We start from the raw sequence: 26,623 nt of genomic DNA on the forward strand, positions 1-26,623 counted from the left end.
AAGAAGTGGTTTATGAGCCCACGCCGTGTAAAAAAAAAAACGCCAGTATTAAATTTCTGCAGCTCAAACCATGGAGCTATTTACTGAGGCTTTATACAAACTAATTAAATATAAGGCTCTCGTGGGACACGAGGAGAAAGAAAAGGAGAATTAAGAGATAAATCACTGGCTTTTCTTTCCTCAGCAAGTGTACACTCCAATTTAATATATTAAACCAAAAAAAAAAACCCCACCCTGACAGCGCTGGCTCGGGCACAGAGAGGCAGCATCCCCAACCTCACACGGAACACGCTGCACAGCACAAATTAATTATCTCTGCCTCACCACAACTTGCACAAAGGAATTGGGAGAGACAATCCAGACAAGGGGGATGAGCTTGAGATATCAAAGGCTCCACATGGAGCCCACGGAATCTCGCTCTGCAGCCTCCCAGGGCTCTGTGAGCACACGGAACAGGGGAGGAATCAAAGCAGCAGTTCCCTCCCCTGCACACCCCGGGTCGTCCTGGCGGGAGAATTCCGAGGGCTTGACACGGAGTCAGGCTGGAAATTCCTCAAAAAGAGGCAGCCCAAGGAGTCCTGGGGATCCTCTGCGAGAGCAGGGAAGACAAACCACGGAGGCAACGGAGAAAGGCTGGAGGTCAGCGCAGGTGTTGGGGCAAACCAGCGAGTCTGGGCAGCTCCGGGGGTTAATTCCCTCCTGCAGGAGGGCGAGTTTGGAGCTGAGCCTCCAGATGTGTGAGACCACGGGCTCACTGGGCAACCCAGCACATCCTCTGGTGGTCACTCCGAGGGTCAGACCGAGAGCTGGAGGCTGTGTCCAGCCTGGCTCCAGCCAGCTCCACAGATGCCCAGAGTGGACAGGTCACCACCTCGTTCCCTCCACGCCCCCTGATCACTGCACGGCAGCTTTGGTTAAAAACATCTTCAAACATCTTCATCTTCAGAAATTAATTCCATTCAAACGTTTATCTCCCCGCACACACAAACCACGAGCAGGGGCCAACCCCAACCCACAAGAGGCAGAGAAATTACGACAAATACCTAAAGCTCATGGTTATGGGACAACGCTCATCCACACCCCATCCCTGGAAGTGTCCGAGGCCAGCTTGGAGCAGCCTGGGATAGTGGAAGGTGTCCCTGCCCATGAGATGAGCTTTAAGGTCCCTCCCAACCCAAACCACTCCATGATCCTTTGCCCTGCTGCCCCGTTTCAAATAAAAGACACCGAGCTCGTTCAGCAACAGAAAATCAAAAATTTTGCGTGGCGATGATCTATTAATCGAGCCGCCCTTTAAATGGTTTCTGATTAACCACTTAAGGCTATTAAATTTTTAAACAAAGCTCCACCATTCCATTAGCAATCATTTAAAGTGCTTAAAGGAGGTGTTTGTGGATTAAGGGTTTTAAACGAAGCCTCTAAACGCGGCTCCCAGCGCGGAGAGAAGCGCCAAAAAAAAAAAAAAACCAGAAACGCACCCCAAGTTTGTAAATGCCAGCAAAAAATACCCGAGTTTTCTCCTCAGAGGAGCAGATGCCACCTCACAACTCGTGCGGCACGCCAGCACTCGATTCATCTCACCCCCACGGCAGCCGCTGCTCCGCTCCCCAACTCAGGGAAAAAGGGTTCAAGGAGAGCTGACCCCATTTCCTCGCTGGTCCTACAGCCGAGGGCAGAATTTGATCAGGACACCGAAAAGAACCTTGGTGTGTTGGGTGACGAGGCAGCACCGCCAGCACACTTGTGGGGTTCAATGGATTTAGCACCTGCGGCGGAGAGACCTGCACGTCCCTGGAACTGGAGCTGAGAGATTCCCTGAGGAATCACGGCAGAACCGGGGGACCTGTGGGATGTAAAGCCAGGTTTGCGGGGTTTTAAAAGGAGCAAAGTCTGCCCCCAAAGTCGGTACCCGAAGGCAGGGAGACAACGATCCCCACTGCCAAAGCAGCTCCCAAAGGGCGATGCTGGCTGGGAAAGGGAAGCTCCTCCTCTGAAATAACCGAGGGGAGGTGGGACAGGGCTGCTGCAGGACCCTGCTGGGCATTCCTGAGCTGTCTGGTCCCTCTGCACCTCCCTCCCAAGAGAGGCAGCAGATGGATCAGCCCCTCCTGCCCCATCCCTGCGCTGGGAGAGGGATGGGACGAGCGTCCCGAGCATCCCCAGGCCAACTCCTCGCTGCCCTCACCACCAATTCAGGAAGGAAAACCCCTTCTCCCAGCTCCTCCGGATCCCTTCACACGCTTCCGGCCTCCTTAACCTCCTGGATCTGAGAGAGAAACGCTTTACAAGGCCAAAAAGGAAAAAAAAAAAAAAAAAAAATAATCCACGCGCCGCAACTGCAGTCCACTTTTGGGAGCACATTTCCAGATTAATTGACAGCCCCGGGGATGAGCTGAGCTCTGGCAGGAACAGGGAAAGCTCCTTCCCATTCTCCTGGTGTCTCGTCTGAGAAGGAAGGGAAAGGATTTCTAATTCATGCGAGAGCTGAGAGGTGAGAGGATGCGCTTTGCTGATTCTAAAGCCTCGTCTCCCTGTTATTCCCAAATATTGTGACTGCGAGCTCGGATCCGTCACGCACATTTTGATGGGGTAAATAATGAAAGAACCTACAAGCCTCTAATTTCACACCGCCTGCAATTCCCGGTTCCAAAGACAGCTCGAAAACAGGAATAGAAACTAAACCAGTAAAAGAGAAACACGCCCTTCTCCATTTCTAACTTTAAGAACCTCGATATTAAAAAAAAAAATAAAAAAATCGGAATAAACTCTTTAACGCAGCTTCATGTTTGCTCAAACAAGCATTTTTCAACATCAGCACCCAAACTGCTTCTAGGTGCAGGGCACTGGGGTCAGGGTAGGAGACCTCTTGTAGGACAACATGTTTAAATGATTTGCAGCCAACGAGCAGAGCCCCCCCCTCCCCTCCCCAGCAGGAAAAATAACCCAGCACCTAATTGCAAAACAATATCTTAATTGTCAGTTTTAATCTAGGTTTCCTACTCAGATTTAAATCGGGCTTGCCTTTTTTTTTTTTTTTTTTGTTTCAAATTGCATTGATTTAACTCAATCAAGCCTGCCCGAAGGCCATCTTTCCTGCGTGCTCTGAGCATACCAAGCAAGTTTGAACCAATTAGATACATCACTGAATCTCTGAACTTCCTAGCAGCGACATACCAAGCCATGCACAAGCCCTAATTATTCTTTTAAATACGTCTTATCCCGAAAACTTCGCAAAAATAAGCAGCTCGGGGGGAGGGGGGGAGCATTTCACCAACCTTTTATTATTATTATTTTTTTTTTTTTTGAAAACCTATGGCACATGAGGGCCTGAAACCCAGCCAGGTGAATTCTGCAGGAGCCTCGCAGGGTCATTGCAAACCTGCAGTGTTTAAATCAGTTTATTATTCCCTGTGCTGATGGGAACTAGGCTGCTGCACGAGTTTTTTATTCATTTCTGTGCGCATTTCTCTGTGTGTGTGTGTGTACACCCACACCCACACTGCAGCCTCGAGGTGTTACACTCCATCCAGCACGGCGAGGAAAAGCAGGGAATATATATATATATATATATATATGATGGACTCACCCCGAGCAAAAATCCTGAATATAATGGAAGTTTCTAGCACACCAGCAGCTTCCCAGGGACCCCCGAGCACAGTCCCCCATCAGCGGCAGTGGAAATATGCTCCTCTGACACTGCACAGATTGTTCAAAGATTCCCATGACAGGCAGAGGATTAAAAAGCAATTCCCTGCCTCTCATATTTCACATGCAAAAGCCGCCGTCTACTCGGAACGGCGGGCAGGAAAAGATGGATCTCCCCGAACTCAAAAAAAAAAGCAAAAAGAGAAAGAGGGTATTCCATTAAAAAAAAAAAATAAATCCTAAAATACCTCAAAAAACGGCACCGCCAAAGCAAGAACTGCCCCACGGGGACGGACACGGCGCTGCAAACCCGACCCAGATCTGTACGCCCAAAAAATAAAAAAAAAAGCCCTGCAAATTCCAGGCAATCTGCAAATGATTTCCCTCTTCCCCACCCAAACATCCACCGCAAACTCCTACAACCGCCAGGCAGGCTTCGCAGCGAAGGGATGCAAACAAAACCGTTCCTCACCTTTAACTTGAGTGTCGTATTCAGCGATGATCTCCTTATCCTTTTTGAATTTTGCTGGCGACGTCATGTTTTCTTTTCCCAAAAAGCTGAATAGCCTCGAAGGAGATCCACCAGAAGGCGAGCTATAAAGGCAATTTTCGCTCCTCTCAGCACGATGCCTTGGCTTTGCTGCTCGTCCTTTCCCTCCCCCCCCCCCCCCACCCCGCAGAAAAAGGGGAAAAAAAATAAAAATAAATCAGTCCATGGAGAGAGGGTGTGAGAGGGAGCACAGCGGCAGGAAAATGCAGATGTTGAGATCAGCGGATGGAAGAGGCAGCAGTTTTGTCTCCCTGCACCAAATCCTTGAGCAGCAGCATCAGCCTGGCGAGATCCTGCAGCCCCCAAAGGCTTTTCCTGATCCTCAATGGCACAGCCAGGGAGTGGAAGTCCTTCCGCACATGTTTTGTGTGGGTTTGCTTTGCCCTTTCTTTTTTTCCTCTTCTGTTCTTCCCTTTTTTTTTAATTTATTTCTTTTAATGGGCTCAGAGACGATGCAAATCAAATCCCAAACGAGAGCAGCAGCAGCAGCAGGGGGAGAAGCAGCTTTGGTATGCTTGCCTGCAAATATAAATAACAACAATAATAAGAAATATACATGTATATTTATAAAATTACCGCTCGCAGCCCAAACCTGCGATGGGAAGCGAAGCTGCCCTGACACCCTGACATTGCAAATCGTCCTTTGAGCAGCAGCAGCAGCAGCGTGAGGTTCCAACCGCAGCCCGGCCAGGTGACCGAGGGAACACGCCTACACCGGGGACCCGGGGGATGCTTCGGGGACAGCGGCTCCCGGGGAAAATTCGGGGTGCAGGTCCCGGGGAACCGGCGGTGATATGGGGAGTGAGTCCCGGGGATGATCTGGGGCGCAGGTCCCGGGGAACGATTTGGGGTGCGGCTCCCGGGGGAACGGGGATGGATGGGGGAGCAGGGGCTCCTTCGGGATGCGGCCACCGGGGGAGCCGGGGTTAATTTGGGGTGCAGGTCCCGGGGAAAATTTGGGGTTAATTCGGGGTGCAGGTCCCGGGGGAGAATTTGGGGTCGATTTAGGGCGCAAGTCCCGGGGGAGGATGTGGGTTTAATTTGGGGTGCAAGTCGCGGGGGAGAATTTGGGGTTGATTTGGGGTGCAAGTCGCGGGGAGCGGATCCCGGGGGAGAATTCGGGGAGCGGCTCCGGGAGGAACGGGGCTCCTTTGGGGAGCAGGAGCTCCTTAGGGAGCGGCTCCCGGAGGCTCCCCCGGTCCGTGTCTCCGGTGCCCCCCAGCATCCATCGCCCGCTGCCCGCGGCTCGGCCCCGCAGCCCCGGGCACACCGGGCGCGTCCCCGCCCGGCGGCTCCGCCCGCAGCTTCTCCCTTTTCGGGTTTATTTTTTTTTTTTTGGAGGGAGGGTGATCTAGGGTTTCTCCCAGCGCCCGCTGCGCTGCGCAGGGCGGGACACAACTTTTCCCCCGTCTTTTCTTCTCAATTTGTATTTCTTACCCGGGTTTTTTTGGGGAGGGAAGGGGGGGTGGAAGCAGGGAGAGCGCGCGGCCGCAGCCCCCCGCGGAAGATGCGCCTAGGGGAGGAAGAAATAAATAAACACGGCACCCGCCGGATCCGCATCCCGCCCCGGGAAGAACAATGCGGGCGGCGGGGAGAGGAAGCGTGGGGGGGTCCCGGGGGGGGGCCGGGGCTGTGGGGACGCGGCCCGGGGCGCCGGGGAGGCGGCGGGGCGGGCGGCGGAGGGCTGCCCGCGGCTCGCCGAGGGGTGGCACGGGAGGCGCGGGGGTCGGGCGGCCGGGCGGGGCGATTACCTGGGCACTGCGGAGCCGCCTCCCGCAGCCGGGCGTCCTCCGGCCGCTGGCGCCCGCCGCCCGGTCCCCCCGCACCGGCCCGCCGCCGCCCCGCCCCGCCCAGAGCCTCGGCCAATGGGCGCGGAGCCATGGGCGTGAGCGACGGGCATCGCAACCAATCAGACGGCGCCGTGCCCCAAATGATCCCGCCCCCTCTTCCCGCCGCTCGGCGCCCGTGGCACCACCCCGCCGGTGGAGCGCGGCGCAGGGGCGGGACGAGACTGTGAGCGGCAGAGGCTCTGACCAATAGAAGCGAGGCACGGCGCTCCTTTTCACCAATAGGCAGGCGGGAGGGGTGGTGCCACTGGAATTTTTTCAATGGGGTGGGCGTGGCCTGCGGCGCCCAATGAGAGGGCGCGGTCGGGAATTCAAACTGACAGGTGGGAGCGTGGCCGTTGGCGCCGGACCGGGACGGGACCGGCACCGAGACCGGGATCGGGATCGGGATCGGGACAGGATCGGGAGAGGAGCGGGACCGGGGCCCCACCCGCCATGTCCTCCAGCGGCTGCACCTTCGAGGACCGCTGCGTGAGCGTGCTGTGCTGCCGGTTCTGCCGGCAGGTGCTGAGCTCCCGCGGCATGCAGGCGGTGCTGCTGGCGGACACCGACACCGACCTCTACTCCACCGACGTCCCGCCCTCGGGGTAAGCGCCGGCGAGGGGGAAATGGGCTCCCAGCGGGGGACGGGGGTCCTGTCAGCCCGGGGGACACGGCTGCGGGGTTCTCAGCATCCCTCCAAACCCCGGTGTCACCGGGAGAACAGCCCCGCAGAACACGGTTCACCCCATCCCTACATGTCCGGCCCGTCCAGGGCAGGATAGCACAAAGGATGTCCCGCGCAGCAAAAATCCAAACTCCAACTTAATCCGTCCGCAGGGATGACACAGGCTCAGCAGCCACGGGAAGCTCCTCCCGCTCCTTTCCGAAGCGAAGATTAGAATTCGAAATAAAGACCCGCAAACAGAACAAACCTGATCTGTCACTGCTGCCCCCAGCTCGGCTCAGGGCTGCTTTCCCATAGCGAGATTTGAATAGTAAGGAAATCAGGTTGTGAAATGACATGGTAATCAGAAAGTACGGGTTGGAGAGGAGATAAGGAATCAAAGGTTTGGGTTTAAACATCCCAGCCTCGGAGGTATTGTTCCGTTCCTGAGCTGGGATTTGGCAGCAGCTCGGGCCGTGTCCCTAATCAGGGCTGTGACTGACAGTGCCACACCGAGCCCGAGAGCCCCGGAGCACCGAGGCAAGCTCTGCTTTTCTGGGGCTATTTTAAGAGGATTTTTGACCCTCATGCGAAGCCACGTGAGTTCTCTTAGTCAAGTTTCCATATGAGTAGGGCTGAGAGTCAAAAGGAAAAGGGAACCGTGTGGCCTGGGGAGGTTTAAATGGCAGCATCTCTTTGCGGTGACTTCAAAGCCAACCGCTCCCGGTGTCACCGAGGCTGTGACCACCACAACCCTGAACTTGTGTCCCATTCCTTCCCCCAGAACGGTCGACTTCATCGGGAGCTGCTACTTCACTGAAATCTGCAAGTGCAAGCTGAAGAACATCGCCTGCCTCAAGTGGTGAGCGCACGCGGGGCGGTGGCCCTGACGTGTCCCCGTGTCCCCTCCTCGCTGTCACCTCCCGCAGCTCGGGGCTGAACGAACAGATTGAGTTCCCCCGGTGCAAATTTCACGCTGCTGAGGAGAAACTCAGCCCACCTCTCCCGGGCAAGGCTGCCAGGGTGTTTCTGTGCGAGTCCCCCGTTGGAAATGTGACTGCATTGTCAGGAGGCTCTGACGCTCCTGGAAGCTTCTGTGCCACCTGCCCGACGAAATATCTGCCTCAACACGGAGATTTCTCTGTGAACGAGGCCCCAGCAAGGAGCAGTTACTCATCTGCTAATTAATGGAACATCCTCTTGGCAGATCGGGTGCTTGGGAGCAGATGGAACATGCTGTCGCTGAAGTTCTCCGAGTTCTTTCATCCTCCTTATTAATGCCTGATATTTAAGGGTGAAAACAACAACTCTCTCACATGCAGTTATCTGAGAGGATTCTTGCAGCCCCCCTAGGCAGGGTTTTTTTACCTTTCTCGGATTTGAACAACGAAGGGGTTGTGATAGGGACACAATATTTTGGTTTTTAGACAGAAGAAGAGAAGTAGGAATATCAGAGCACATGAAAATGGATAAATGGTTATTGTGGTTTCGGTCTAGGAGAGCTGATAAGGGTCAATAACCTGGCCCAGGGGAGATTTCCAACCCAAACCATCCCATAATTGTCAGTTTCATCACTCCTTACTGCTGGTACCCTCCTGTGCACGGGGCTTGTGTGCAGGTGCATTTTGGGTGTGAGGAATTTCTCTGCTGGCTGGAATCGCTGGCCTTCCAAAGGAAAACAAATAAAGAAACCCACCAGCGTTTGTTGGTATGTAAACTAATCCGGGTTACACAATTTCAGTTACTAAACGCTTCCCCCGTGTGCCAAAGATCTAAAACTCAGATATTCTGTAACTCCCAACAGATGTTCCCTAAATATTTAAGATACTTGTTTAACCCTGTTCCCTCACCTCCACCAAAACACCAGCGTTACATAACACTCTGGCACTGGCGGCCGTTTAACTGGAGCTGGAGAAAGCCACCAGGATCCACCTTTTCCCCAGGCTCACTCTCTCCTTTGCCTTCCCAGTGGGAATGTTGTTGGCTACCACGTGATCTGTCCCTGCAAGCCCTGCCTGCTGTCCTGCAACAACGGCCACCTCTGGATGTTCCACAGCCAGGCAGTGGTTGGCATCAACAGGCTCGACCCTTCTGGTGAGGAGACACAGATTTCCTTCCTTTTCCCTAAAATCCCAATTTCCTTCTGGTGAGGAGACACAGATTTCCTTCCTTTCCCCTAAAATCCCAATTCCCCATCCTGACCTGGCGTCCCTGCGCAGCCAAAGCGTTGGGAGGGAGGCTGACACGTGGAGGAATTGCTGCTAATTCAGAAAACCACCGAGGGGGGAGAGGCAGCTGTCAATGAAAATTTCAGCGTAAATTTCTCTTAACCTTCCCCTCCATGGACATAAGTCAGGATTTTCTGCACCAGTATAAACACAGGTTTATTTTTAGTGGTGGGGGTGGCTTTGCTGCTCTGTCAGCCAGCTGTCAAGGGACATCTCTGGGTTTTTTTGTTTGGGTTGTTTTTTTTTTTGGGTGAGTCACTTTGTTGAGTTGTCACTTTGACCCTCCCTGAGTCCTCCTGAGCTGGAATTGCAGCTCCTGCATCCTGGTGGGAGGGATGCCAAGTGTCTGGCAGGGTTGGATCCTCAGGAATGCAAAGCTCCCTGATAAAACCTCCCTGCCCAAACCTCGCAGTGTCACCTGTGCCTCACGTCGATGCTGTTCACAAACAAATCGTTGGCAATACCTGCCTGGATTGGTTATATAAATATTTCTGTGGGCAGGGGATTTATCCTCTGAATTGGGCTGAGAGAAAAAAAAATAATAAACGACACCACTCCCAAGATCACTTTGAAGGAAGATAAAAAATAGGTTTATTCATCACAAGCGTGACTTCCTGGGTTTTGCAGGGATTGTTTTGTCTCCAAATAGACAGTTGTGCCACTTCAAAATAAGGTCGCAATCCCAAAATACCTTTTTCCCCCCTCCCCCCTCCTTTGTCTCCTTCCCACCAGGTGTGAATGTGTTGCTCTGGGGCAACCTGCCAGATTTGGAGGAGAGCACAGAGGAAGACACGTCCTGCACCTCTGAGGAGGAGTACATCCGATAAATGTCACCTGCAGGGTCTCCCCTCCACTTGTGGCCTGCCTGTTTGCTTTGGATTTGTTTCATTTCACCTGGTGGCCCAGCAGAGCTTAAAGAACTGGGAAAAAAAAAAAAAAATCAGTAAATCTGGGAAAAAAAATTCCCAGATAAGGAATTCTTCTTGCTCTTTCCCTGTCACCTTCCCTGGACTCCTGAATCTGCCTCCCCTGAGCAGGTACACCTTGGAGATGCAAACACAAAATGCATTTACTGAGCTCCATTTTGCTTCCTATTTTTAACCCTCTCCAGCTGATAATCCTTCTTTTCTTCTTCCCTGAAGCACTTTCCAGAGAGCAAAACCTCTCAGCTGCTTTCAGTTCAAAAAAAGAAAAAGGAAAAACCTTCAGGAATAATCAGGCGGAGCTCTGGAAGAGCCTCAAAGTTTTGCTGCTCTGGCTCAGTGATCTCCTGCTCTTTGCACCCCAGGGTGCTCCTAAATGTGCCCTGGGAAGCCTCTTAGAGCCTTTCCATCTTTATTTTTTAAATACTTTCAGGATTCTGTCTCCACAGAGATCAAGTTCATGGTTTTTTTTTCTCCCCGATAAAACTTAAATTCTGCAGTTTCTTAGTGGAAATTCAGGGCTACACTGGAGTTTTCCTTCAGGGCAGCAATAAAACGCATCCACTTTCATGTGTATATATATAAATTTTTTCTCCCCTCTCCAAAACAAAACTCACTCATGAAATTTGGTCTTTTTTAGAGAAAAAAAAATTTTAAATCCCATCCTGAGGTGCACAGACAATTTGGTTCCCGCAGGTAATGAATTCAAAGCTCATTTTCTGAGTTGTTAACAAACCATGATGTTTCATTTCTGGACTAAGTGCTGTCCCCTTCAGCGACTCACCTGGAGGCCAGCAATAAAAAATTCCAGGTAAAATCGGAGCAGAGAACAGAGGACACTTTTAAGTTTGGATTGGTGCTGAATAAATCCCTCTGTAGCCTCTTGTGATACTTGGACGGGGTGCCACGAAGACAGATCTGAATTGTCTCCATGTTTTTTACTGCTCATGTAATTATTTCTTAATTAATGGTACTACCTTTTCTGCGCTGTTTAAATGTACATTGGTGTATATTTGTGTGTGTGTGTGTGTCTTGTTTTGAATTCCTGTGTTGTGTCTGCCCAGGAAATAAAAGCTTTGGACTCTGGAGTCTTCAGGGCTGTCATAAATATGGATGTGTAATGATGTCTCAGATAATCAAAACAATGAAAGAGCATCTTGGATTGAAAGAGTAGAATAATTAGGGTTTTAGTATTATGAATTTGTTTTTAGGCAACCCAAAAATAAAATGACTTTAGGCTGACAAACCTGACAGCCTCTCAGCCTCAGTTAACCCTTCTGTAACTCACTATCCCAATTTTTGCCGGGCTCCTGTGATCACTGCAGCACCAAGCTGCCAAGGTGACACCTCAAAAAAAAAAAAATTATTTTTTTTTTCCCCAGCAGAATTCATGAGCCAAAAATAAATCTGATTGTTTTTGCATGAGCACCACGATAGTTCAGACATAATCGAGCCTGTTGCCACTCCAGCACTTGTCGTTTATAACCTTCCCCGCCCTGAGTCAGCAGGGGCAGAGCTCCTCTCCCGCAGGGGGGCAGAGGGTCAATTCCTCCCCTGCAAGTCCACAATTCTGGGTTTTTCCTCCCCATCTGTCCCCACAGAACTGGAAGTTGTGCCAGGAACTGGCCTCTGTAATTAAAGCGGTTCACCTCATCAGCTGGAAATCAGGAATGAGGCAGCTTTTGGAGGAGTTCAGCCCTTCCTTGATGACAGTAAAGAAGTTGTAGGTGTTAGACACTCAGGATGTAAATATCCCCGATTGCCCCAGCTGCCGTGGATGTCACCAAGGTGATCAACCACGGCCAGGGCCGCTCCTTCCTGGCTGAAATTAAAATTAACAACTGACCGAGCAGTTGGTGTTAAAGCCACAGCAGCTCGCTCACACAGCCCCAAAGTCTGGGGCTCGAAAGTTTTGATTTTTCCGAGGATCACGGTGGTTATAGAGAGATTTAATCCCAAACTGGCACAAAACCAGATCAATATTTCTAGGAACACTCCCGGCTCCTTCACCCTGCCCAAAGCTGTGTTTGAAATAAACTCAGCTCAGGCCTCTGCTTTGTTTTCTCCCTGTTTTGTTTTTTTTTTTGACACATAAAAGGTGTTGGAGCCCTGGAATGTGCTGTGGATCACCTGGAGGGGGTGGCTGCAAAACCTCAGGTGTAAACCCCCCCCAGGACAGAGGATGGGGATATCCAGGATGGATAAACCAGGATGGATAAACTCAGTGGCAGGGCCGTGGTCAGGCTGATGCAGGAGGAGCTGGGGCAGGTGTTGATCCTTTTCGGGAAGCAATTCCCAGGGGAATCGGATATGATCTTTGCCCCGCAGCCCCTGAATCACAAGGCTGCAAAACAAGAGCTTCGTCCTCAGGCCTTTCCTTCTGCTCATCAAGGCACAGAGCAATTAAAGCGTCTCTAATCAGCTGTGGGCTCCTTGAGGAGGGGCTGAACACCAGGCAAAAGGTCCCAAATTTGAGACTCCCGGCAGAGCCCGTCCCTCTGTGCCACCCCAGACCTCAGCCCAGCAGATTTTAACGTCTTGTGCAACCCAGTCTAGTGGGCTCAGGGTCACAGCCGTGTTTGGATGGAAACACTTGGAGCTGCCGTTCCCGAAGAGCTGATGACGGCCAGCCTCAAGCTGATTTTGGAGCGGCAGTTTTGATCTTTGTGTGATCGCTCTGCTATTGAGAGCCGACCATTTTCCTCCCTGCAGTGCACGAAATCGGCCGGAGGGGTGAGGGAAAGTCAGAGCAAGACGAATCGATACCCCTCCATGTTAAATAAGATTTACTGGGGGAAGAAAGAAGCCCAGTTAAATCTTCTTCCTTATTCCAGCACAGCCTAAAACCTCATCACAGCCTCACATTTATGTCCCAAAACCACCTGAAACACCAAAAAAAAACCCTAAAAAATACCCCGAAATACCCCCAAAACACCTGAACTCCACCCAAAATCCCCCAAAACACACCTGAAACACTCCAAACCCCCTCCAAAAATACCCAAAAATACCCCCAAAACCTCCTGAAATACCAAAAAACCACTTCCAAATCCACCTGAAACACCCAAAAATACCCTCACAACCCCCCCAAAATCCACCCTAAATGGTTTTGGGGTGAGTTTTAAACCTTTCCCCCTATGGAAGCACCTGCTGGGGTGTGGGGTGCATTTTTCCACCAGGGCATTCTCCACCTGCATGGCGGCGTGGGGACAGCTTTGTGCACCTCACAGAAAGCCTTTTTTGAGAGGAAAAAAGTCCTGATCTCTTCCATTTCTCTGCCTGCCCTTCTTTCCTGGAGGAAAATGCTAATTAAAGCTAAACTGGCATCGTGAGTGCAGCCGGGCTGGGATCCCTCCCTGCTGGGCCACGGCAGAAGCTGATTAGTTCATCCCGCTCCAGCATATGGCCTGCTTGGGAAAGGGGAAATTTCCACTAGAGCAGGAGAGAACACCAGAAATTCAGGTGTGTGTAGCCCTGGTTCCGTGCCTGAGGTGGTTTGGTTTCCTGAAATCCTTTTCCCAGGGAATTTTCTGTAAACAAAAAAAGTGTCTTTGTAACTGTACTTATGTCATGTATTCCTTTTCCTAAGAGGGATTTCTCCTTGCTGTCCCTCTGCTCAGACCAATGTGAGTGAAGAGGTTTTGCCTTTTTCTTCACCCATCCAATCAGTCTGTGTGAAATAGTATAAAAGGGAGACACATCCCAAAAATAAAAGAGTCATTTTCAGCCTCCTGGAGTCGGAGTCTGCGTCGTTGTGGTGTAAAACAGCGTCAGCTCTTCTGGGGCTCTCGCCACAATTTCCCCCCAAGAAAAGCTGGTCCTGGTTGTGCTGGGCACAGAGAGCTCCTGACACAAGGGCAAGTTAAAAAGAGTTAAATTTTAAAGGGATTCACCTGCTTTTGCCTCATCATCTGTCTTGCTCTCAGAGCCAACACCACGCTCCAGCAACACACTGGCCAGGCAGCAAAATGGTTTTAGGACCAAACCACAAGGGGACAGAACTGCCAGCCCCTTTTGTCTGCACCTTTTGAGGGTTTAACCAGAGCTGTTCCTTCACCACCCATTTATTTCATTTCAAAAAAGCACAGATTCAATTCTGAGGCTGGCCAGGCTTCGACAGGAACGAGTCTGCTCTGAGATTCCTGCTGTGCTTGCAGGATGCACCCAGAAAATCTCCCTCAGCCAGGCTGGCAAGGGAAGAGCGAGGAGCTCGTGTGCCTCAAGCTGCCTCGGATGTGAGCAGTGCCAACCCTCCTTGGCCACGGCAAAAACCACCCCAAACCACTCAGAGACAGCACAGATGGGATCTATTCCCAACCCAGGGCTCAGGATGCACCTTCAAACCCCAAATATTCGATCAAACCCCATATATCCAATCCAAATTGAATTGAATTGCTCAGTACTCTGCTAAACTCAAACCCCAGGCCCCTTCAATTATTAATTTTTTTAAATCTCTTTAGGGCTTTGAGCAATTCATTGATCCCCTTGCAGGTGGGCACGGAGCAGGGGATGGTTTTGGACCCCCTCACAACACAAAAGCTGCAATAATAATTTTTTCCTCCCAAGGTGCTTCCCAAAGCCAACGGGATCAGAGAATTGATTTGGTTAAAAAATGCAGATGGAAAGGCACAGTCACAGCTGAGGGGAGGTTGTGAAAGCTCCTGCAGATTCAGTCTCGCATCCACTCATCTTTGATGAGAGCCCAAAATGTTGGGGGAAAAAAAATGAAGCAATCTGCTCTTGTGCAAAGCCCACCACGAGACTTTCCACAGTGTTGCTCCATTCTTTCTTGGACCCCGGGCTGGATGTGAATTTTTACTCCGTAAAGTGGATTTTTACCCGGCTTCGAATTTTACCCAGAGTCCAAATTGCTTTCTTTGTAGCCGAGAATTTAAAATTCAGATGAATACATGTTTTTTTTTTCCTCTCCCCTGCTACCAGAAGGCAGCATTCCTAAGTGGCAGGAAGTCTTTATTCAGCAGAATACGTCCAATTTTTTAATTCCAGTCCTTATGGGAAATCAAAATTTAAAAACTGCTTAAAAGCAGCTGGCGCTGGCCTTGATAAGAACCCTTTTTACTTTGCTAACTGGATCGAATTTTGATTTGATACAAACACGCCAGCCATGCACGAGCCTGAATTGCTGCTTTCCTCTGCACCCCCCTGACGGCACAAAAAACCCTCCTCAGCAAACCGAGCTGCGAGTCAGCCACAAAACCCACCGGATTTTATAACCAGCAGCTTTGGGAGAGCTTTGGGGAGCTCTGATCACCCCAACTGCAGCCCTGGAGCCTCCTCCTGCTGCTGCCAGGGGCTCAGAGGTGGGCACTGATGGCTCTGGCATTAATTGCAGCAGGTTCTGATGGCTTTGGCATTAATTAGAGCAGGTATTGGTGGCTTTGGCATTAATTTCAGTGGGCACTGATGGCCTTGGCATTAATTGCAGCAGGTATTGGTGGCTTTGGCACTGGAGGTGGCCCTGGCCATGGCAGGGGTGGGATGAGGTCATTTTTAAGGTCTTTTCCAAGCCAAACCATCCTGGCATCCTCCACTCTGAGCAGGACACCTGTGCAAGGCAGGAGGAGGGTGAAGCACCCCAAAAGGGGCTGGGGGTGCAGCAAAGCCACACCTGTGCACATTCCCTGGGCATCCTGGACCTTCCAGCTCCGGGTCCGAGCACCTGGAGCTGCCACCAGGCCACGGAATCCGAGCCAGCAGCGCTGTGCTCCACAAATCTGCATCAGGAATGGCCGCAGGAAACCCCGCTGGATTTGTAACTTCAGCCAACAGCGAGGACAGGGAGGTTCCCCAGCGGAGCACAGAGGGTTTAATTCTGTGATAGCAGTGAAATAAAGATGGCAGGGGAGGGCAGGAGCTCCCTACCGACGGGGAGAGAGGAAGGGACACTGATATTTGAAGGCATTCACCTTTAGGTTATAAGCAGCTTATCTCCGGCTGCTGCATATGTGGTCTCCTTGGGAACGGAGGTAGACAACAATAAATCAGATGTGCCAGCCTTTATCAGGAGTCCCAACCAGCCAAAAAACATCAGCTGCCCTCCCAGTGCCAAATGGGCTCCGCAGGGCCAAGCCTGGAGTCACTCCTGAGGCACGCAGCGGGGTCAGACACACCAGATTAAAGCTCCGCCACTGGAAAGCTCCAAATCATGCTCATCTTGCCGCTCCTCGTTGCTCTGCCCTGCTGCAGCCACGGGCTCTTGTCAGAACCTTCAGAAAAAGGCAAAAAAGGAAAGAAGAGAACAAAATCAACCTGGCATTTTGTGGGCACGGTTGCTGCACACATCAGGGCAACATCTGCATATCGTGCCCAGTCAGCCACAAAAATAAGCCAAGCCACTCTCCTCAGAGTCCGGGGCATGGAGGAGATTATTCTTGTCTCAGTCTGAACAGGGAAGGGGGAAAAAAAAAAAGCAATATATGGGTAAGAGTGGTGGTAGGAATAAAAACAGCTTGAGGAAAGTCAGCAAGATCAGTGCATGAATATTCTCAAAGTGCAGAAATCCTGCCAGACACAGGGGGAAGAAATCCAGACATTTCACATGTCAGGAAGAAAACCGTCCCCACCAAAACCTGTTTGCTTTTTTTTAACTGGTGAAAATTTCCCAGCCGGTTCCAAAATGGGGTTTTTTTTTGTGTGACCAGAAGAATGTCGTGGCAGGAATCGTGGGGACAAAGACCTTGGTTTTATTTATAGGGGGTCTGGCCAGGGAAAAGAGCAGCAGAGACATCAGTGAGTCCCATTTCTCCCGAAATCTCATCTCTGGTGGCATCAGACATGGGCTGGGAGTTGGGCTGGGGGCAGGTGGGGGAGCTGGGCAGGAGCAGAGCCAACGTCTGGGCACGGCTTCACTCGTGGCCCAGCAGAGGAAAATGTCACCTTTTCCCAAGAGGAGAAGTCACCCTTTCCCCTGAACTTTGTGAATGGCTCAATCGATTTAAAAACCCCCCAAAAGTAAAGCAGGTAACAGAGACCTGGCCCTGTGCTGGCGCCTGTGTCTGTCAGAGTGACAGCGGTGACAGTCACTGCCCCGATGTGACAGCCCAGCCCCGGCTGGCACTGACACCTCCGGCAGTGAGTTGGGGAGCCCACCTGAGCCTGACCTCAGGCAGAAGGGGTGCCCCCGGCACTACAGACCCCAAAACTGTCCGGGACCCCCTCCAAACACTGCCTGGACCCCAAAACTGCCTGCGACCCCTCCTCATTTGCTGACAGACCCCAAAACTGCCCGGGACCCCCTCCAAACACTGCCTGGACCCCAAAACTGCCTGCGACCCCTCCTCATTTGCTGACAGACCCCAAAACTGCCCGGGACCCCCTCCAAACACTGCCTGGACCCCAAAACTGCCTGCGACTCCTCCTCATTTACTAACAGACCCCAAAACTGCCAGGGACCCCCTCCAAACACTGCCTGGACCCCAAAACTGCCTGTGACCCCTCCTCATTTACTGACCGAACCAAAACTGCCCGGGACCCCCTCCAAACACTGCCTGGACCCCAAAACTGCCTGCGACCCCTCCTCATTTACTGACAGACCCCAAAACTGCCCGGGACCCCCTCCAAACACTGCCTGGGCCCCAAAACTGCCCGCGACCCTTCCTCATTTACTGCCAGACCCCAAAACTGCTCGGGACCCCACCCCATTCACTGCCTGGACCCCAAAACTGCCCCAGCCCTGTCAGTGCCCCCCATTACTGCCCGTGCCCCCCACCCCATTCACCAGCGGACCCCAACACAGCCCGAGCCCCTTCCCCACTCCCTGCCGGACCCCAGTACTGCCTCTGTCCCCCAGTAGTCCCCGTGTCCCCCACATTGTCCCTGTGTTCCCCCATTGCCTGTCACTCCATTCCCTGCCCGTGTCCCTCACTGTCCCTGTGTCCCCCCATTCCCTGCCCGTGTCCCCCGCTGTCCCCGTGTCCCCCCATTCCCTGCCCGTGTCCCCCACTGTCCCCGTGTCCCCCATTGTCCCCGTGTCCCCCCATTCCCTGCCCATGTCCCCCGCTGTCCCCGTGTCCCCCACTGTCCCCGTGTCCCCCATTGTCCCCGTGTCCCCCGCTGTCCCCGTGTCCCCCCATTCCCTGCCCATGTCCCCCACTGTCCCCGTGTCCCCCATTGTCCCCGTGTCCCCCACTGTCCCCAGCCCAGCGCAGCGCAGCCGGACCCGCAGCGCCCCCTCCCGGTCCTGCGGGGCAGCGCCCCGGCCTCTTTTTTCATTGTTTAACAACAATTAAAAACAAACAAACAAACAAAAAACCCACAACAATAAAATCCTACGTGGAGCCTTACACGGCCTCCCAGCAGTGCACACTTTGCCGGGACTTATTAACCGGCTCCCAGCTTGTTCCCTGAATAATCGGTTTGCACTTCAAAGCCTCCTCCGGCAGACACGGCTAAACGATGGTGTTCGACTCAATCATGCATAAAATTAATTAGTTTGGGGGGGCAGGACGGCGGGTATTGGTAGTCAAAAGTTGGGATATTTAACGCTGGATGGGGTTTGCTCAGGGGAACCTTTAACTTCCCAAGCAAATCCTCGTGCTCTGATGTTGTGGATGTGGGGAGATTTCTGTGTGGGGTGGGTGGGAAGGGAAGTGGTGGCTCCCTGCAGGGAAGGGCTCAGGAATGCCAGAATTTTATCCCTGGAGGAGCAGAAGGCTGTGCTGATTCCCGATGAGGGCAGAGGGGTTGCTCCCACACTTGGATAACTGCACGTTTGCCAAATTAGACACAGAATAGGTCAGATGTCAACAGATGCTGCAGAAAACCCCCAGCGTTATAAAATTACAGAATTCCAGGGTGGTTTGGGTTGGAAAGGACCTTAAAGCCCATCCAGTTCCAGCCCTGCCCAGGGCAGGGACACTTCCCACTATCCCAGATTGTCCAGCCTGGCCTTGGGCACTTCCAGGGATGGGGCAGCCACAGCTTCTCTGGGCAAGCTGATAATAATTCCTTTAAATTCCCCCCAAAGAGCTGCTCTGCACCTCCAGCTGTGGCTGACACATCTGGCAGAGGTGTCTGGAGGCCGAGGTTCCCAAGAGGTGAGCAGAGGAGCCCAGGGATCTCTGAGCCTGGATTGTGTTCCTGGCAGATCAGCAGGAGGGAAAACAGCATCTGCCTCATCCCCCGGTGCAGGTCACTCCAGGGAACGGCCCCTTGTCCCCGCATCTCCGATTCCCCGCTGGGATAATCCCGTCCCAATTAGCTGCTGAGGATTTCAGAATTGATTTAATTATTTTTCAGTCTCCCCATCGAGGCTAACGATGCCCTGGGAGCTGGGGGGGACATCGGGGCTGCTTGAGCCTCACTTGGCTGAACACGAAGGGTTTAACAGCGATTTTCACATCTCATCTTCATCCGACACTGAGCTGTAAATCTGGCCCTGGCCGGGGCAGGGCTGCCTCTCACCTGGGTGTGACCGCACCGGCGTTTCATCAACCCCCGGGGTGGCATTTGATGTCCTGGAGGGATGGGAATCATCAGCTCCGGGTGCTGGCCCAGGCTCGGGGCTGAGCTCGCCAGACAGAATATCCAGGCACAGAATATCCACTAAAAACAGGGGTCTGAATGGGCCAAGGAAAGGCAGAACCACACACAAAAATCCCCATCCCATTTAAAAACAGAGCTATGACCCGAATGTGGAATATAAACCCGATCTAGGCTATAGCTATAGCCCAGAATATATACCAGAATATGGAAAATATGCCATAAATGTGATAGAATATTTATATATAATATATACATTGTATACTATTATATTATACTATATTATACTGTATATATATATTAAATTTACATTTTTATATCTACTATCTATATTATATCCATTATATATATAATATATATATATTATGTGTATAATTTATATAATATATATATTATATTAAAAATAATATGGGCTCTCTGAGTTTTGGGGTGTTGTTTGCTTGTTTGCCAGTAAACCTATGTAAAACCTCAACCACACATTAAAAAAAAAAACCAAGGCCCAAACCCTCAAGCATCTCCCTGTCCCATCCCCACCTGGCTGCTCCCCCCGAGTGATGATTTTTTTTCATTTTCCAGACGCCAATGGAGGAACCCCGGGGCTCGATGTGTGGCTGGGGTGAGGGAGGGATGATCCATCGCAGCCAGAGATGAGCGTGTCCGGCCCCGCTGCGCTACAGGTGACAGAGCCGTGCCCTCGGCAGCCTCCAAAAATGCCATTTGCCTGCCACACGGGGCGACGATTCCCCTTTGCGGCGGCGCTAAACACATCCCCGCGGCCTCTCGGATGTGTCGTGCATGGAAATCGCTCCGAGAGATGCTCGGCAATTAACACCGAGCGTGCGGGGAGCGAGAGACAAAGCCATTGTCTGGCGATGTTAAACCATTGCGGGTTTTTTCTTTTTGGAGGCACAGAACCGCCTGCCACAGCCTGAAGCAGCCTTTGGCTGAAAGAATCATCTCCATCCATGAAAACAGGTGTTACGCTCCCCTTGGATCGGCGTTATCAGGCGCTTAGAGGCGCCCAGCCGGGTCGTTAAAATCAGATTTTGGGGAGGATTCACCGCTCCTGTTCCGTGCTGCTCGGGGGTTTCCCTTTCCCCGTGTTCCCTCCCCGGCTGCCGCGGCCCCGCGGGACGCGCTGTGCCCCCGCTGTACTTTGTCACCTCCTGCTCAGACACCTCACCCCGGCAGGGGATTAAGGGGCATTAGCTGCCCTCCCCGAGGCTGCCAGCGCCTCGTTCCGCCCGCCGGGCAGCGCAGATGGCACCGGGGGGAGGATTAACTCCTCTCGCTCTCCCCGAAGGACGAGGAGGGGGATGCGGGGTGCGGATGGGAGCAGGGAAGGGAATCACGTTCGTGCCCGTTTCCAAACCAAACCTTGGCACAGCAGCTCGTGGGGCAGGGGGGGATTTTTGGGGAGGTGTCACCTCTCCCCAAAACCACCGGGCTTCCCCGGGGGGCTGCGGCTGCAGCTCCCGCTCCCCTCCGGGGAGACCCGCTCTGCCCAGAACACATCTGGAGCAGAGTTTTGGGAGGTGCTCCACATCTGGAAGCTCCAGCCCGCCAAATCCCCGCCAGGGCAGCATCGTCAGAGCGCGGGGATGAACCCCGGAGAGGCGGGAATCCGGCGCCAAAGCCGGGGAACATCCCGGCTCCATCCCCGCTGCCAGCACCTCCTGCCCGCGGGCGTTTAGCGAGGGGAGCCGGCAGCGCTCGGAGCTCCGCGCTCTGCGCAGCCCAGGCAGCAGCCAGACCAGCAGGGCTCTGTTTCCAAGGAGATTTTCACACACTCTGATGGGGAGAAGAAAAAAAAAGGAAAAAAAAATAAAAACCACATTTCGTTCGAGCTGAAGGCAGCGATTCCGCTGGCGCTTCTCGTCTGTTGGAGATAAACTAGGAGTGGAACTACGATAATGAGAGTGAATTTGGCTCATTTTGGGCTGTTCTCTACGGAATAAAAGGTGGAAAGAAAAGCAAAGGAGCTGCTCAAATGGCCGAAGGGAAGCTCCAGTGACCAAACCTTGATTCTGTGAATTTGTCCCTCAGCACCCCAAAGTCCCTTGGCTTGGCACCGCGAAAAATAATCGGGGTAAAAATTACCAGGGCGGGTGTGGAGTTCCCAGCGTTTTAATTATTTAATGAATTAGGAGCTGCGCAGCCAAGTTTCGCTGTGTTTTCCCTGGGCTCGACCCTCAAACAGGCGAGAACAAACCTCTCATCACCGAGCCTTGAACTTTACCGCGGCGGGGCGAGCTCGGATTCCTGCGGAGGTTTCCCCCACGATCCATCATCCCCTAATAGATCGCCCCGAAGCAGCTGCTCCGCTCCTCTCCCAGCCCTGATTGATGCCTCTCCTACCTGGAGGGTGACGGCATCTGAATAACCGCGGGATTTCCATCAGAAAAGGAGGGGAAGGGGACAGGGAGCGGGGCTGAGGTCATGGCAAGGTCCTAATTCACTCCCCCCTGCGCTGAGATATTCCATAAATTCGTGTTTTAAACCCCGTGCCCTCCTTTCTCTGCACAAAGGGGAGGGAGGTTCTCATCCCACTCCAGCATCCCAGTTCCCACTGGGATTATCCCAACCCCAATGCCAGAAGTCCTGAAGCATCCCAAGCTCCCGGTCCTGCCCCGAGCTGCCAAATTCACCCCCACACTCGGGACCAGGGAGTCCTCTCTGTCACCAACTCCGATTCCCCAGCGAGGATTTATTAAAAATATCCCAATATCTCTGTAGGGCCTGAAAAATCTCGTGCACAAATCCGATTTTTTTTTTCACTGCATAAAGCAATTTAAAAGACCTAAACGGTTTTTCCAGCCTGGCCACGTTGTCGCTGTACCTGGGTGGGAATTCTGTCCCGGGTGAATTTTCCTTCCCCCTCTGCCTGTCCACACCACAGCGAACACACGCAAATTTCCCCCACAGCAGAGGACAGGAAAAAGCCATTTGTTTCCAGCCTTGAAATGCAATTTTGATTGTTGCTCTCTGTCTTTTTTTTTTTTTCATTATTGATTTTAAGGTTGTAAAGCTCTGGCCGTGTCTGGGTTTTTAAATGCTAATGACGGTAACGGCGAAAGGAGATGAGGGAGCAGGGGAGGAAATTGAAGCATTTCACAGCTACTGAAGTCTTTAAACATCTCTGGCTGCACAAGGAAACCAGCAGGGAGAGCTTAAGGATGATAAACAAGTAATTTGCTCTCCTGAACGCCTGTAGCTTCAATTTTTACCTCCGGCAGTCGCCTCGCTTTAAGCAGGTTTGCACACACGTGGGTCAGAATGAGAAGACCCGGCAAAACAAGAAGGAAAAAGCGAACTCTGATGGAGTTATCAGCTGCAGTAACGGGGACTGGATTTGTTTCATTCGACAGAAAGCTCCTGGTGCTCTCTTTGCCGGCCTGGGAGGATTCTCTGGATCGTCACAGACCGTGCCAGGCACGGGAGGCTCCAAACCCCACTGCTCTGGGGTCAGGGGGGTCTCACCTGTGGTTCTGGGGGTGATTTGGGGAGATTTGGGGTTTTTGAGTGGCCACGGCTGTCCCAAACACTGGGGAGGGATGTTTTAAACCCCCAGCTCGGACACAGCCCCTCCAGCTCAATTTACCAGGAAATATTTTGAGCCCTGATCCTTTAAAACTCAGCTCTCTGCCACAACCCCTTCTGTTGCTCTTCTTGCCAATTTTCACAGCTTTCCATGAAAATTCTCCTTCTGCCCGGCAGAGTCCCCGCTCTGGGGCACTCCCCATGTGCTCAGCAGATTTATTTATATTAATAAGGAGCAGAGCTTTTAATTAAGTGGAAAAAATCCAAATCTGAATGAGGGAAACGGGGGAGGAGAGGGTGAGGCCGGAAAAGGTGAAGCTGGGAAAGGTTTCACTCCTGGCTTTAAATGCTGGAAGCTCCTCTTTAGTGCCAGGCGAACATTTAGAGGCAGTTTAACATTTTTGGGGCATTTTCTGAGGTTTTAGAATGGACCAGGACTGGTTTGAATCCTTTTGGACTCTCATTCCCTGGTCCACGACCAGCCCACAGGGAAATTTGTTTTCCCCCAGCCAAGACACCACAAAGTGACTTCCCTGAGAGCACTTCACAAACATCGCAAGCCACAAACAAAAATTAAAATTGCATCAAGTTTTCAGTATCCAAATTGTCCAAATTTCAGGGGGGAAAAAAAAAAAAAAGGACAAAAGACATGTCAACAGCAAGAGCAAGCTGGGCTTTGAAGTCTCAGCAGTTTATATTTTCAGGAGGTGGAAGGGGGAGCCCATCCGTGGCTTCATTTTGACAGAGAGCTGGCATTTAATCCAGCAGGAGACACCAGGAATACAGATTTAATCCAACAGGAGATCGCAGGAATTCCCAGCCCTCATTACTGCCCGCGGCCTTTCCAAGGAGACAACCCCGGGATGCTCCCCAGCAGTTGCAACACCATTAATTTTATGGCATCTGAACCAGCACAAAACGACCAAATCTGGCTTTTCCTGACCTGAGCCACAGAAAACATTGCAGTGATTAAATGCTAAAGACAGCCCGAGCCTGCTCCGTGCTGTCAGCAATAAAATTTAACAGCGTCACGCGCCACAAATGAAATATTTGTGTTGAGGAGGAGGCCAGAGCAGCACATAAACCCCGAGCCAGCACGTTTTCTTTCTTTAACCAGCAAGTTACCCACAAAAAACAAAGTCACCAGGTGCTGTGCCAAGTGATTTAACAATCACACAGCCTCTGCCTGTGCCGCCCAGGGCGAGCACGGGGTGCCAGCTGTAACAGGAGCAGCGATTTCTGCGCTGGGCTTTGAGCTAGAGCTGCCAAAAACGAGCAGTGTGATGCAGTGTTGTGGTGATAAACCGAATTTAGGGGCTTAGAAATGCAGTGAGGTGGTCCCTGTGGTCTCCCAGGGGTCCCAGCAGCTTTCACCCCGTTTCAGGGCTCACCCCACAGCAGGAATATCCAGGAGCACGGGCCTGAAATTTCCCCCAACCCTCCCTGGACACACAAAAAACCTGCGGGGTTTTCCTCGTCCCGCTGCTCCTCCAGCCTCGGCTCCCAAGGCCTGGCTTAGGGGGAACAGCCTAAACTGGGACCAGACTGCGTCACTCACCTGGAGCTCCTGGAGGAAATCCCAGCCCTGGTGTTGCTGAGGCCCAGGAGCTGCCTCAAAACGTTCAGCAAAGGCACAAGTGAAAATGAGTTTATTTTCCATTCCATCTGCTAAAAAAAAAAAAAAAAAAATCTTTCCTGTGGTGACATCTCTCCCCCTAAAGAAAATTGAATTTTCAGGTTCCAAGGAAGGTTTGGTTGTGAATTATCTCCATTTTCCTCTAAGCACCCTTGGAAAAGGATTCTCCTTGTAACTAAACTCGGGAAAATCTGGAGTAAAAGCTCTGACTTGCAAGGGATTTGCTCCCAAATCCAAAATATGCCAAAAAACCCCCCAACTCTGCCCTCAAAACCCCTCAGTGTTTCTTTCTCTCTGCAGACTCTGCCCTTCCATCTCTGCCTTCATCTCAGCTTTTCACTGCTTTGTAAGGTGATTTTTTTTTTGCATTGCCCTCTATTCATCTTCCTGAAAATCAGACAGCTGATCACAAACACAGAAAATCACATTATCCACCAAAAGCCTTCCCATCCACACCTCCACCAGGCACTCACTGATGGGCACTTTGTGTCCACAGGGCCTTGTAGGGATGAATGTCTTTTTAATTAGACACAAACTGAGCTCATTTAGGGTTATTAGAGGCGATCTGTAAATTTATTCAGCAAATAGCAGCTTTTTTTTTTTTTTTCAAACAGGGAATTTCCGTGGAATTTCAGCAGCCAGGGAAGCAGAACTGTGTCCAGCACACACCAGGTGGGACAAAGGTGATTTTTGGATCGCTGCTGGCATCTTTTCCCCACAGAAAATAATAAAAAAAAGGGGTTGAAAGTAGATGAATTTCACTTCTTCTTGCCGTAATTTGGCAACCAGAAGGGAAAACAAAACCTGGATGTTGCCAGGCAGGAGTGGGATTGTGTGGACACACACTCACAAATGCTTTGCAATCGCAGCCTTGTGGGAAGAGACAGTCTAGGCCCCCCCCAAAAAAAAAAAAGCTGGGAAGGGAAGATGAGGAGGTGCCCAAAGTCCCAGGAAGGTGAGATGCAAAAGCCTTTCAGCTCCAGACTCACCTGGATTTTCCCCACTGGAAATAAAATTTAAAAAAAAAAAAAAAAAACACCACAAACAACAAACAAAAAACCCCCACCCATTTCCCCATTGGAAAAAATAAAGTAAAATAAAATAAAGTAAAATAAAATTAAAAATCCATCTTTTTCCCACCATTTGCTGTGCCCTCATCCCCCTGTCCAGCCCCTTTCCCTCAGCTCACAGCCAGCCCTGCACAGAACCTGGGACATCCCCAGCTCCCTTCTCCCCACCAGCTTTGCCTTTCCCGTGGATTGTTTTGCCAGCTTTTGGGGGGAATAAAAAAAAAATTGGGACAAACGCTGGGCAGAACCTCCGTCCCCGTTTTCGGGGCGGCTTTGTGCCAGATGGAGGAAAACAACAACGGAGCCGAGGGGACGATCCCGCGGATCAAAGGAGAAGAAATGACGTCTGCAGAGACTCCGCAGCGGGGCTGAGGCTCAGCTGCACAACCCGGGGGCGTCTGGCTCCTGCTGGGGGGACCCGCGTCCCCTGGGCCCCAGCCCAGCGGGAGAACCCCCGGGCTGAGATTTTTGGGGGAATCTGACGGTCAAACCAAGGGCAGGTTGTCCCCCAGCAGCTGAGGGGACACGGGGAACGAGAGAGGGAGGATTGTCAAACTTTGGGAATCTCATTTCGGTCAAACCCAAAAGGGGTGGGAGAGCTCCGGGGGGGGGATCGGCGCTCACCTGGATGGGACAGGTGAGGGGACACCGGGGGGAGTAAAACCCAGCCCTGGGTGTAAAACCCAGCCTGGACAGTGCTCACACACGGCGAGGGACCTGCCAGGGTGTAAAGGCCAGCCTGGGGACGGTGCTGGCACACGGGGACACCGGGGAGGGACCAGGCGGGTATAAAACCCGGCCCCGGCGACACCGAGAGCCGCCAGCGCTCCCCGTGGAGACGGGGCTGGGACACGCTCACCCGGCTGCTCTCGCCGGGATGGAAAAGCCGAAGGGATGCAGCCTCTGTAGCGCTTTCTGCGGCTTTTAAGGAGGATTTCTCTTCCCCCTCGGATTTGCCTGCGCAGGGGATGCACGAGGCGAGCGGTGCAGGGAGAAACAGGGACTTGGGAAGGTTTTGTGGGAGGGAGAGAAGTACCAAG

At 52.1% G+C, this 26,623-nt stretch overlaps 2 protein-coding genes across 4 annotated transcripts in view; one reads left to right on the forward strand and one right to left on the reverse strand.

Moving 5' to 3' along the window:
* Window positions 1-6,031, reverse strand: part of SRGAP2 (SLIT-ROBO Rho GTPase activating protein 2) — a 96,094-nt gene extending 90,063 nt beyond the window's left edge. For all 3 annotated transcript variants that reach the window (XM_066204021.1, XM_066204020.1, XM_066204022.1), the window contains exons 1-2: window positions 5,947-6,031; window positions 4,118-4,714 (exon numbers count right to left, since the gene is read on the reverse strand). In XM_066204021.1, coding sequence (XP_066060118.1) covers window positions 4,118-4,184 — 67 coding nt within the window. In that variant the 5' untranslated portion in view covers window positions 4,185-4,714; window positions 5,947-6,031. The remainder of the gene's footprint in view (window positions 1-4,117; window positions 4,715-5,946) is intronic.
* A 322-nt stretch (window positions 6,032-6,353) lies between these two features.
* Window positions 6,354-11,015, forward strand: FAM72A (family with sequence similarity 72 member A). The gene is made up of 4 exons (XM_066203844.1): window positions 6,354-6,629; window positions 7,473-7,550; window positions 8,658-8,782; window positions 9,649-11,015. The coding sequence occupies exons 1-4, from the start codon at window positions 6,478-6,480 to the stop codon at window positions 9,741-9,743; spliced, it is 450 nt and encodes a 149-aa protein (XP_066059941.1). The 5' UTR covers window positions 6,354-6,477; the 3' UTR covers window positions 9,744-11,015.
* The last annotated feature ends 15,608 nt before the right edge of the window (window positions 11,016-26,623 follow it).

This window comes from Chamaea fasciata, unplaced genomic scaffold (assembly GCF_029207755.1).
Source record: "Chamaea fasciata isolate MVZ Bird 193981 ecotype frontalis unplaced genomic scaffold, bChaFas1.0.hap1 SCAF_25, whole genome shotgun sequence".
NCBI classification, from domain to species: Eukaryota; Metazoa; Chordata; class Aves; order Passeriformes; family Sylviidae; genus Chamaea; species Chamaea fasciata.

Excerpts from the sequence above, each read along its gene's own strand:
- FAM72A (XM_066203844.1), top strand. The coding sequence starts at position 6,478 with ATGTCCTCCAGCGGCTGCACCTTCGAGGACCGCTGCGTGAGCGTGCTG. Across the intron at positions 6,630-7,472 it reads ACCGACGTCCCGCCCTCGGG|AACGGTCGACTTCATCGGGA; the intron begins GTAAGCGCCGGC and ends TCCTTCCCCCAG. Across the intron at positions 8,783-9,648 it reads CAACAGGCTCGACCCTTCTG|GTGTGAATGTGTTGCTCTGG; the intron begins GTGAGGAGACAC and ends CCTTCCCACCAG.